The sequence below is a fragment of the Camelus bactrianus genome, chromosome 34 (assembly GCF_048773025.1).
Source record: "Camelus bactrianus isolate YW-2024 breed Bactrian camel chromosome 34, ASM4877302v1, whole genome shotgun sequence".
NCBI classification, from domain to species: Eukaryota; Metazoa; Chordata; class Mammalia; order Artiodactyla; family Camelidae; genus Camelus; species Camelus bactrianus.
Genome location: NC_133572.1, coordinates 2,903,255 through 2,915,489, shown reverse-complemented (window position 1 = coordinate 2,915,489; position 12,235 = coordinate 2,903,255). Strand labels below are relative to the sequence as shown.

The 12,235-nt window shown below is 56.9% G+C and overlaps 1 protein-coding gene across 7 annotated transcripts in view; it reads left to right on the top strand.

Annotated features, from left to right (window-relative positions):
• CRACR2A (calcium release activated channel regulator 2A) overlaps positions 1-12,102 on the top strand; it is a 96,077-nt gene extending 83,975 nt beyond the window's left edge. For 5 of the 7 annotated variants that reach the window (XR_012503947.1, XR_012503946.1, XR_012503948.1 and 2 more), the window contains 3 exons: positions 5,433-5,534; positions 7,714-8,090; positions 9,530-9,601. Coding sequence is in view for 1 of the 7 variants with exons in the window: in XM_074357334.1 (XP_074213435.1) it covers positions 5,433-5,534; positions 8,014-8,090; positions 9,530-9,614 (264 nt within the window). In the remaining 6 variants the exon portion in view is untranslated. Of the gene's footprint in view, positions 1-5,432; positions 5,535-7,713; positions 8,091-9,529 lie in introns of all 7 variants that reach the window. The other 2 variants (XR_012503949.1, XM_074357334.1) reach the window with 2 other exon arrangements.
• Positions 12,103-12,235: the final 133 nt, after the last annotated feature.

Here is a 12,235-nt window from a genome sequence, read left to right as displayed (position 1 = left end):
GAACTGTCAGAAGGGGCGCCCTCACAGCTGGCAGTGTGAGTTCAGTCGCTCCGCAGGGAACCGGCTGGGCCCCACCGCCTGGCCTGTTCCAGCGCGGAGTGGGGCTGGAAAGCATTGCCAGCCGCGCCCCCCCCCAGAGTGTCCACGGAAGCCACGCCGACACAGGAGGTCCGCCTGCGGTCAACTCAGAGGCATCCGCGTGGGGCGGGGCTTTTCTGCATGGCCTGTGGTTTGAGTTCTCCTGCTGTAAAGGTTTAGTGAAAGGCGCAGGTCCGCGTCCGGTGATGGTGCTTCCAGACTTGGAAGGCTCACCCCTGGCGTGCTCAAACAGGACAGATTCCGGGGCCTCCCTCCACCCCCCGCCCAGGCAGAATGATTCCGGGCCTAGAAATCCAAACGAGAGCTGAAGTTTGCCAGGTCGTTTGAGTCTCAGCCGCCACGGTTCCCAGCCTAAGCCAGTGCCTCTCCAAGTCGAATCGTATCCGGGAGCTGCTGGGACCTTGTTGAAACACGGATTCTGGTCCAGCAGGTCCCGGCGGGGGCCTGAGACGCGGCATTTCTGACAAGTTCTCAGGTGAAGCCGGTGCTGCTGGTCCAGGGAAGCACGTGGAGAAGCAAGATTCTAAACCACTTTCAGAGACGCCGGCGCTCCCTCGACGGGAACTGGCTGGGCGTGACCTGCGTGCCCGGCGCTCGCCGGGCGCCCTGGAGGACTCCGTGACCGACCCGGTTCCGCGGCCCGGGGTTCCGTGGGCACGTGCAGAGGGCTAAGGCAGGCGGTGGGGTGTGTGTAGAAGGCATGGAACAGTGGCATCATAAATCCGCCTCTTCTCAAGATTCTTGAAACGCTTAAGGCATTCTGCCTTGGCAACCAGCAATCAGAGATGAAACCTTGACACCCAGTTTCATCGGAACCCAGTATCTGTGGCCCACTTTGTGTCTCCCTAGCGCTCCGAGTGCTTCCCCAGCTCCCCGACCTGGAGGAGGAGGGGTGGAGGGGGCGCTTTCCGAAACCTTAGTTTTAAGTGAATACCAGCTCTTCTCAGCTGTCTTTTCCTCAACCTGAAAAGCGATACCGCAGAAAAGGCTGAGATTGCCATCGATCACACACGGCAAAGACTGACTCTTGTGGGGCAGGAACAGCGCTGGGGGAGGTATGGACTTCCCTGGATAGGAAGTTCTCACTGTCCCAGCCCAGCCACCTCCTGACCATGAAACGTGGCCAGCCACTCAGTGAAACAATGGACCGGAGGCTCTGGAAGGTTCCTCCTGGCCCCCACGTTCCACAGGGGGTGGCATGTGACTCTCAGGGGGTCCAGGATGGAGTTGGAGTGCATGTGGATGAGAGGGCCCTAGAGGATCTTTCCAGCCCATGGGGAACCAAACTCCTTGGGCTCAAGAGATGCAGGCAGCTGCTCTGTGTTATGAGGCAGGCATGTCCTGCCCTCTCCCGGGCCTCTTCCCAGCTCAGTACCTCTGCCTGGCCTGCAGGCCTCCTGCAGAAGAAGCCCACGCTGGGCCCAGACACACTCTGTGAAGATGCTCCTGCCAGTTCATCTTTCCTGTACACTCACAGGAAATCAAAGTCTTCAGCATTCCCGGCCCTGCCGGACCTGCTCACCTCCCCTGCATGGGTTTAACCTGTCCAGTCTGCAGGAGAAGTTCCTCAGGCTCTGAGGACCCCATGTTCAGATCGTGAGACGTACTGGACGTCTGAAGACTTTGGGGCCTGCATCAGGTGGAGAACATAGGACTGGTCCCAGCCTGATGGGCTGGTATTTCTCCCAAGCCCAGGTTGTTGGTCTGCAGTGTCTGCGGTCCCCACGCGTTAACCTGAACTGTGAGCGCTGTCCTCTTAGGTCTGCAAGTCAAGGGAATGGAATCTGACCGGCGTCCTTAACCAGCAAGACCAGTGACTCTGAGCTGGGGGAAGAAGAATGTGCAGATTAATCTCACCGAGGCTCTTGCTTCATAGATGGGAAGTCCTGAGCTGCAGAGAGAAGGGACTTGTCGAGGACACACGGCTTGTCCGGCAGCTGGGACACGGGCTTTGCCACTGTGCTCTGCTCCATCCTTGTCCATGGCCCAGGTCGAAATCCACTTCTGGAAAAGAGGCCTTCATCTCTCTTCAGCCCTTCTGGCTTCAGTCTCCAAGCAAAGCAGTTCTGCAGCTGAGAGGGGCCAGGCCCGCTTCCCTCCCCACCCCCAACCCTGGCCGGCTCACGCTCTGTGGTCTGTGTCGCTGGGAGTGATGTGCAGCACGCAGCAAAAAATAGCAGTTTGATTTTTTCCCCCCACGTTCCAAGTTGAGCTTGAAGTGCTGGCAGTTTAGAACAAGCTACACAAATAAATCTTGTTTTGACTCATCATCGGGGGGCCAGATAAATATGGAAACCCCCAAGATATAATTTTGCAGCCTTTTTTTTTTTTCTTAGCCTAACTGCATGCTTTAACGTGCTGAGAAAGTTTTTGTTCTGGGTCTGGAGAGACAGCAGCACTAACCTGGCTAAGTGCTTTTGTCTCCCAGCAAATAAAGTAGATACTCACACACACACACATACCCACACACACACACACACACACAGACACACACATCACAACAGCTGCTCATCCTGAGCTGAAATCCAGCCCTTGCTCCAAATTGACAGCTCTTGTTATTTAAAGTCAGAGAGGGGTAATCTTTTGAATTTCAACAAATCTATCTTCCAAGAGGCTCAAGTTCAGAGAAAGGCAACTGAAGTGATGGAAGGTGGGGAGAGGCTTCCATATCAGAGCTCACCTCACAGCTCAGGGAATACAGAGGGAATGAGGAGGGGCGGGCAGATCCCACAGGGACACGTGGCAGAGCCCAGACCCGTGGCACAGAGACCGTGTGCCCCACCCAGGAGCTCCGGTCCTTCCCTCCGACCTGGGGCGCCCGCCGGGATTCACCAACATCTCTAGAAGTGTCAGCCGAGGTTGGGTGGCCTCAGGCTTAGTCACCAAAGGAGATGCCCTTTGGACTTTTCATCTGGTGCATAATCATTAGCATCTTCGTCCAAGCAGTGAGCAGGCTGACACCCTAGCAGGCAGGTGAGCAGCTCAAGCTGTGAGGATTAAGTCAGAGAGGACCAGGAGACCCCAGCCCAGCCCCAGCGCCTCCTGTGTGGGAGCCTGACTGCCCGGGATGGGTCGCACGCGCCCTGGCCTCGTGTGATTTCTCACTTACTTTTGCCATAGTTTTGCAGAGAGGCCTAATCCCTCCTTCATCAGCGCAGGCCAGGGCCCGTGGAGGGGAAGCAAGGTGTCCAGAGAGTTTGTATAAAGAAGAATGTTGCAAAGAGCAGAAACCACAGCTCCAGCTGAGGCCTGGGCTTTTTTTCCCGCTGTTCTTTCTAAGCTCTTTCATTATTGTTTTTTTTTTAATCCAAGAATCACTTTAAGAAGGAAGACTGCCTCTTCTTGTCCAAGAGGCAGCCCTGTGCTGGTGGTGCGGGGCCCAGAGGCCCGGCTGGCGGTCCCCTACCTCAGCCCGCTTGGTCATTCAGGACCCAGCATCCCCTTTGCAAGGAAGGAAACAGGCCATTGCCCATCACAGGTAACACCAGGTTCCGGGTTAGAGTTCCGCCCTGGAATTTCAAGTCTGATGCTCTTATTTTCAGAGCGTTTCCATGTCAAGACATCCCACAAGCCTTAGTCATCCTCACACATCAGTCTGCAAATCTCTCTCCCCCGCTGTGCTCCGAACGGCAGGGCTTTTGGCCCATTTTCCCACTTCTTCCACTTCTCTTCCTTTTCGGTGAAAATCTCACCGCACAAGTTTCTGCAGCACAGCACAGGCGGGGAGGGGGGCTTCCCGGGACCCACAGTTGGACTGAGGAGCCGAGAGTTCCCCACACACCGTCGGGGGCTCCTTGCTAGCAGATAACTGGAACACGGCGCAGTCCGCCGAGGGCATCAGCCGCCGTGCGCGTGAGCGGGGCTACTCTTGATGGACCAGAAGACGCTGTGAGGTCTCGTGGTGCCCGGGAGCCGTGTGAATGTTCGTTGCCGTCTCGCCGTGGGTACGCCGAGAGACCGCCTGTAGAGCCGTCTGGTTAATAAGACACTCGGCAGCACAGGGTCACTGGAAGTAAGAATTTGGAGCCAAAGATTAGAGAATGGCGTTTGCCTATGCTAACAGGTGGATCCTTGTGTGCCTGACTTGGTCGAACATCCTCCTGGATTTTCTGAGCTCTAATGGTCTCATTGAATAAATGAGCATTTTTTCACTGCTGAGCTGCGGCAAGAGCGAGCATGTAGACTGAGGAGGCACGGAGGCTTCATTTCGAGTGGAACAGCCTTTAAACTTAGAGTCAGGGATGTGCAGCTGGACTGCGGACGTTTATTTGGAGGGACTCGAAGGTGAAGCAGTTGGACTGGGGGCAAGACGGCACCGCTGGTTGGTCTCTGTGATCCCACAGCCCTTGCTACTGAGCAAAATGCACAGCGACAGTGAAAAACTGTTTGTTTCCGAATTATGATGGAAAGCCCCTACTTAAATGTCTCACAGAGCAAAACTAGGCGCCGGCGTAAACGTGAACATTATCATATTGACTCGCCTGGTAACTGTGCAGCCCAGGCCCTTGTTCGCCCCCAGGAGAGGCCCACGTAGGACTTCCTCTCCACAAGGGAAGTGCAGCGACCCTGGGGCGCAGGGACCCTTGGGTGCAGAGGCCCTGGGGTTCAGGGACCCTGGGGTGCAGGCCCCTGGGGTGCAGGCCCCTGGCTGATCCGCCCCAGCCTTGGAGGAGTGAGCAGAGTTGACTCCTCGAATAAACTTGTTCCTCCAGCCCACGCAGGGCGGCTGCACTGGCCCCTAGTCCCTCCTGATCAGCGCTCCTTCAGAGCCAGGGCACCCATGACAGGGCTCCCTGTACGGTGCCCTCCCAGGAGGCACAGGACGGTCATCTGTCTGGCTCTGTGAACCCAGGACCATGAATCGGATTTGGACCTGACCCTCAGGGAACTACGTACCCAGTCTGAGGCACCTAGAGACGCCACTGCTGACCACGCAGCCCCCAAATCACCTCCAAGCCCGTCTCAGCAATTCCTTGTTTATTCTGGTCCACATAGACCACGTCTGGTCCCTGGGGGGTGCCCTCAGTGGCTCTGGAAGGACCTCTCTTTTATCAGCATCAGCTGTGACCTCGTCCTGCTCCCACTGCCAGGACACAAGGTGCGGGGGGTGGGGGGGCCCGGCACATTCCATCTGGGATCCAAGGAGCAGGGTGAGCACCTCTGCACTGAGAGGGCTAGGCACCTCACAGAAGCCCTGCAGACTGAGACTCTGGGGGACAGCGGTCTCCTCTGTCACCGCCTGGCATGTGTGGCCGGTTTGTGCCTTTCCAGCCAGGATTTCCCGCTTGCCCTTCTGGGATGCTTCTCTCACAGGGGGATTATCTGTCCCACAGGAAGCCGTGGGAGGCCGCATTCCCATTCTTCTGCTGGGCAATAAAATTGACAACGAGAAAGAGCGGGAAGTCCCTCGGGGCCTGGGGGAGCAGCTGGCCAAGGTAAGGGGCGGGCATTCCCATCTCTCTGGACAGGGCGGGAACCTTTTCCGGGAGCCCCTGGGCAAGGAGGCAAGTGAGCCAGACGGGTGTCCTGGCATCGTGGGGACGGTCCAGCTGCTGTGTATGTGGAACTTGCCAGAAAGCCACAGGCTGTAAGATGGACTTGACTTGAGTGGGGGCAGTTTCCCAGATTCTTTCTAGGAACTCGGAATTACGAATCCTCAGATAGCAATGTCAGCCGAGAAAACACTATTCAACCTCAAAGTTGAGAATTTTGTTTTATTCGGTGGACATTCTGCAGTCTTCACTCCTGAGATCGCTCTGAGGGACGGATCTGAAGAGGTAGGGGACGAGCCAAGATACACAGAAGTGTTTGCAACAGAGACCAGCTAGTCTGGAACATCCAAAGATTAGCGTTAATTAAAGAAAAGCAGACATCGCAAGTTAAGGAATTTAGCGCTTTTCTGTGAATGGGAAGTTGCAAAAGTCTGGGCTCACTGAAATCGTTCCTTCGATGTCTAGGGCCAGTGTCCTGTGCGTCCCCATCCTGAGTCTCCTTGGGGGGGTGCCATTTTCTGGGGTGCCTGCAGTGGCTGGCGGCTTGGTATCAAACATCCTGTTTCCATCCTGAGCTCCTCCTGGGCTCCCCGTCGGGGCAGCTGCAGTGTGAGGGCTTGATGGCTGCAGCATCCTTCGCTTCCTGACAGGGCAGGCAGTTGTTTTTCACTCACAATAAGGAGATTACTTACTTCAGTCCTACATCCGATACTTGAATCCCATCATCTGTGCTTCCCCGCTTGGTCGCCCTCAGGGATGAAGCACTCATCACCCACCAGACAACGTGCCCTCCCCCCGACAGCTCTGTTAGAGAGCTCACCCTTCCTACCACGGTTGAGCCTCCCAGAGGCAAGCCCAAGATAAACTCAGGGCATGTGCTGGGAAGCTTTCTGTTAAAGCAAGCTTCAGCCCTCCGGCCCGAGCAGAGCGTTTTCCAGCAACCACGTGTCTGGGGCGCTGGTGCTTCCCCACAAGGATTTCCCAGGACCCCGTAATTCTTAGTGTGTTCGTAGGTCTAGTCGGAGACTCCTGGCCTCGGAGGCCGGGAAGGCGGGCACAGGCGGCGAGGCTCGCGGGGAGAGGAGGAGGGAGGAGGGCCACAGGTGTTCTGTGGAGGGCCCCCCCCGGCAGCCGCATGTCCACACGCAGACCCGCATCCACCATCCTGAATCCGCAGAGCTCTAAGCGCAGGGAGGGGCTTTATTTGCACTTTGTTTGGCAGAAAAACCTGACCAGAACTGCTGTGAGACCATTTACGGGTTTTTGTTCACCTCATTTTGAATGAATATTCAAATGTTCCCCTGAAGAAATATTCATACAGTAGATTACAGGGTGCTCTCCCGGACTCGCTGAGGCTATTATGTAATACATGCTATGTGCCTGCATCTTCTTTTTAAAATGTAAAAATTCTGGATTCCAAGATGCATCGGGATTCAAGGATTTTGATCGAGGGACGGCAGCCCTGTGTTACCATCCCGTTTTCTTTTCTCTTCTTTCTACCCCCACCCCCCCGCCTTTTTTTTTTTTTTTTCTGTAAGTGAAAACAAAAAACACGACTCAGAGAAGTTAAGTGATTTCTTCAAATTATCACCCAGTTCCTCCCTGGTGGGCTCAGGGCTGAAGCTGGAAGGCAAATGCTGTCTCCCAGTTCTGGGTCCGGGCGTGCCCCACCCCCACCACGGAGCCTCCATTCTGCCACGGGGTCAAAGGGGAGTCGGGGTGGGACAGAGGTGTGCCGGGGGCTGGTGAAGGGGGCAGAGGATGGGTGGGGCCAGCGTTTGCAGGCATCCCCAACTGCCCGTCCCCACAGGGCACCAGCCTCCAGGGTTCATGCCGGATGCCACTAGCACTGGCATTAGCGAAGCAGGAGACCTATTGATGGGAGTGATGAGTGGATAACAATGACCCTTGACCCCACCCCCATGCTGGCCCAGTGAAGTGATGGGTGTTGTCCCGAGACACGTGGGCTGCTGGAGGATTCCTTAACTGTATTAATTCACTGGGCCAACGTCCTGGGGAGCGCTGGCTGCTGGGACCCCTGCTGCGACCTGAAGGGCGTCTCACCTCGGCTTCCCCGCCTGTGACGTGGGAAGGGTGCCCTGAGTCTTTGCCTGCTTCCCAGGCTGGAGCAAAAACGGGAAACGGGCCCGGACACACCGGACAGCAGCTGGAGGCGTGGAGCGCTGGGGCCGCAGCGCACGTTGTGCTGTTTGCAGCTGGTACAGCTCACCCGGGTTACCGATGGCTCCGGACGCCCCATCAGTCAGGGAGCCGGAGGGCACAGAAATCATCCTGGCACGGAGTGGGGAGGGGGCGAGAGGAAGGGAGGGCGTGGGAGATGCGGACAGGCGTTCTCCTCCGCCTCCCCTTGCCCCCTCCGGCGCCCCCACCTCCTCCTTCCTTCCCTGTTCTGTGACTCCAGGAGAACAGTCTGATCTTCTATGAATGCAGTGCCTACTCCGGTCACAACACCCGAGAGTCCGTGCTCCATCTGGCCAGGTAAAGAGAGACAACCAAGCAGGGGACGTGCCCCCGCTGTGCGGTCCCGGGGGAGGCCCTGCCTCTGCCTGGGTAAAGGGGCTGCAGGCCTCGGCCTTTGTGTGGGACCCCAGGGGTCAGGGCTAGCCCTCTGAAACACAGTGACAAAAGAAAGCCCCCTTGCCTGTCACCCCTTCCGCAGCTGCCTTCTGAGACTTAAAGGCTGTCCTTTTCCCAGGGATCCTCTTTTACATGCAAATATCCCTGGGAAAGGTCACATCAGAGGCCCCTCAACGCTGGCTAATATTTAGTGGGGCTTAGCTGGCAGCCAGAGGGGGCAAGAGGGCGGTGATACGGGCTCCTGGTGGGGGAGGGGCAGCCAAGAAGAGGGGCTGTGATGGGGACAGAGGCACCCAAGGGGATGGTGCTCAGGGACTGGTCCCATAAGCCTCTGCCTACACCGAAACTAAGGAAACAGACCACACAGACCAATTTTTAATCCTTCGACATTCACGCGTTCATCCATCCGTCTACGCATGCATCCATTCCATCCATCCATCCATCCATCCGACCATTCCATCCATCCGTCCATTCTGTCCATCCGACCATTCCATCCATCCATCCACTTTCCATCCAGCAGATACTGACTAGAGCTCATTTTATGCTCAACATTCATTCTGGGGCATCTCAAACCTATTTTTTATTTGAGTAATTAAGAGCCCAGAACAACTTCAATGCACTGGAGGGGTTAGGTTATGGAAGACCTAGGGAGTTATGGGGAAAGTTCTAGGGTTTTCTCTGCCACTGATCCCCCAGGCAAGTCACCCTGCCTCTCTGAGCTTTGACCCCCAACATAGGAACATCCGTGTGTACCTTCCCTGCCCACCCAGGGGCTGTTGTGAAAATCAGAAGAGACGTTGAGGTGGAAGTTCTTTGAAAGTATAAAGCAGACATAGGATACTTACTGCTATTTTTAATCCTTCACCTCTTATATTTTATCTGGAGCTGGGGCCAAGTGGGAAGCCCTTCCATAAAGTTAATAGCCAATCAGTATCATTCCTGAGCCTCCGCTGTGTGCCCAGTACTGTGATATGCTGCAGAGACTGAAGATACAGCCCCTGCTCCCGGCAGCTCACTCTCTGCCCAGGGAGCCACCCATGGACAGTGCATTACCCCTGGTGATGGGGTTATAGCAGAGGAAGGGGCCAAGTGCTGCTGGGGAACTTACACCACCCAGAGGATCGGGGAGGCTTCCTGGAGGAGGCGTTGTGAAGGAGCCGTATGGACTGTACTCCGGCTTTATCCATTACAGTCGTGCACCTGGGCTTGCCAGGGGGCGACTTGGAGTACTGTCTCTGATGCTCCGGTGAGGCTGGGTCCCTCCCTATGGTCCAGGCGGCCTGTAACCTGAGGTGCCTAGCAGCTTCTCCTCTGTGACCCTGTACCTTCCCCTCTCCCAGGATCCTCAAGGAGCAAGAAGACACAGTGAGGGAGGACACGCTTCAGGTCGACCGCCCCGCCAAGAAGAAAGCCTGCTGCGGCTGATACAGGCCTCCCAGGACCCCCGCCCGGGCCCGAGGCCACAGGGTCTCCCCTGCCTCCTGCACACGGGCTCCTGCGCCAGGGCCCCGACCGAGACCCGCCTGGACCGTTGTCCTTGTGGGTGACGTGCCCCAAGGGAAGGGGAGCACATCCCGCCAGGAAAGCTGCTCCTGGTGCATCTTGGGGTCTTTTCTCTCCCTCCTCTGTCTAGACCCGGAGGCCTGTTCCCTTCTTTTCTCCTCCACCAGCTTGGTTTCTTGGGGGAAAGAAACTGATGGACTTTTCCAGAAAATCCACCGCGTGCCTTCTCCCCCCGCCCATGCCCCTCTGAGCCTGGCCCCTGAGGTTGCCGTGGCAACTGTGCCAGCGACTTGCTGCTTCCTGTAGGCCAGAGACAGTGCTGGGTGGTGCCAGGGCGTTGGTCTGGCCTCAGAGCCTGTCTCTGGACCCGATGGGATGTTCTCGGCACATGCGTCATGGACCTCGGCACCTACCTCCGGTTCCACCCTGTCCCCCCAGGGGTCCTGCTCCTTCCCCAGCTTCAGGGCCCCTCCTCTCTCAGCAGCCTCCACACCTCCCCTATTTGTCCACTTGGGTTTTCTGGAGCCGTGCCTTTGAAAACCACCGCCTTTGCTCCCCACCGCCCACCCACAACCCCGACTCCAGGGTGGTCTGGGGGTGAGAAGTGTTTGCTGGGGTTAGGGAGTGGGCTCACTACAGGCTTGACTTTGACGAGAAGAAAAGAAAACGAGGGGGGAGGAACCATCTGCTGCTAAACAGAGCGACCATGTCCGGAGGGTGTAAGTAAGGCACACACAGCGTGTAAAAGCCACTTTCTAAATGTCCTCAAAATAGCTCTCAGAAAATCGTACGTGCTGATTAACTCGGTAAATTGACAGGCAGGCAGGGAGGCCTGACACCAGGTCCACAGCTGCTGACTTCATTTGATTTTACCTTTTCCAGAAGGCTGTATTAATTCTTTTTAAAAGTGGCCGTGATGTTGGCGTTTTGCAGGCGTTTGAGATGCGAACCGAGCGCACTGCCGGCCGCGGCACCCCTGTAACGGCACCGGCCCCTGCGCCACCCGGCACAGGTGCCCGAGCACGTGCGTGGGGAGGGGGGAGCTTTTTTGGCTTGAAAACAAGGATTGAAGCATGTGGCCCTCAAGGGGCCTCAGAGTGAGTCTGGGTCATGTGACTGTGGAACCTGGGGTTCCGTGGGCAGGTGTCCAGGGCAGAGGCTCGGGGTGACCCGGCACAGGGGCGTGGGCTGCCGGGCCACTCCGTGGAGGCGGTGTGGGTGCCCAGGGACTGCCTCCTGAGGGCGGGAGCACTCACCTCTGTCACCGCCTGTCACGCGGTGTCTGGCCGGCAGTGTTCGCCGGGAGGTCCTGGTGAGAGCAGAGCTGGCATCTCGAAAGCAAGGCCCACCTCTTGGTGGCTGCACGCCTGGGCCCCTGTGGCCGAGGCGACCTGCGGGGTTTGGCTTACTGGTGCAAATGAGGGGCTGCTTCTGGGTTTAAAACAAAGTGCCAAGGAGCGTTCCAGCTGCTGCAATTTGACTGCCTTTGTGACAGCGTGAGGCCCATCCAAGCCTCCACCTCAGCGCCGTTGTCACCTGCAGGCAGCTCGGTGGCCCAGCGTGGCCCAGGCTCCGCGCCGTGAAACGTGCTTCCCTGCCCGGTCTGCCTCCTTCCTGGAGCAGAACCAGCCACCTTCACGCAGCAGCGCCAGTCCCAGTGCTTCCTCTAGCCCCTGAGGACCTGTGCAGAGTGAGAACCTGCTCACAAGTTGGTGGCCCTGGGCAAAACCCAGGACCGCCTGATGCTCTGAGCCCCAGCCTGCAAATCCATAAAACAGCTCTCTGCCCTACCAGTCTGCCAAGGCGGGGTGCAGGTCGTGTGAGAAGTCTGGGTAGGGACTTAGCCAACTGAAAAGCTCTAAACAAGCGTTCGCATGACGTCTGTCTCCCGTGAAGGGACCAGAGCAAAAGACAATAGGAGGGAGAGAAAATCCTGCACGTCTTGGTAACTGAGAGAAGCTGGGGCCTCAGGTAAGAGCGTCTCCTGTTTCCTGGCTAATAGGACAAAGCTGGAGACTTGGCCTCAGGCTGTTCTGCATCTTCCCCTGCTGCACTGAAGGTGGACAGGGGGCCAGCTTCCAGGCTCCAGGCTCCCCCAGCAGGGTTCTGGTCTCAGAACTTTGTATTTGCTAGGGCCTGGCACTGACGAGACACCAGGCAGGTGGAGGTCCCATGGGTGCCATGAAGACGCTGGGTACCGCACTCGTCCCTGAAGCACCTTCACACGCATGGTGTCCGGAGGACTTTCTCTGTGGGGCGGTGGACACGGTCTCAGGTTGGAGGGCAGGGAGTGATGGCTGCACCCACTACTGTGAATGTACTTAGTACCTCTAAATTGGACATTTTAAATGGTTGAAATGGTAAATGTGTGTGATGTATATTTTACCACAATACATTCTTTTTGGAACGACCTCTTTCGCAAACATTTATGTCCCATGAAGGAGTGAAGGACTGAGTGTCTTCAATGCCCAGCAAATGAGGCTCTCAGGCACCCAGTGTGAATCTCAAGCTGTGTCAGGAGATGAAGGAGCAGGGAAGGAAGG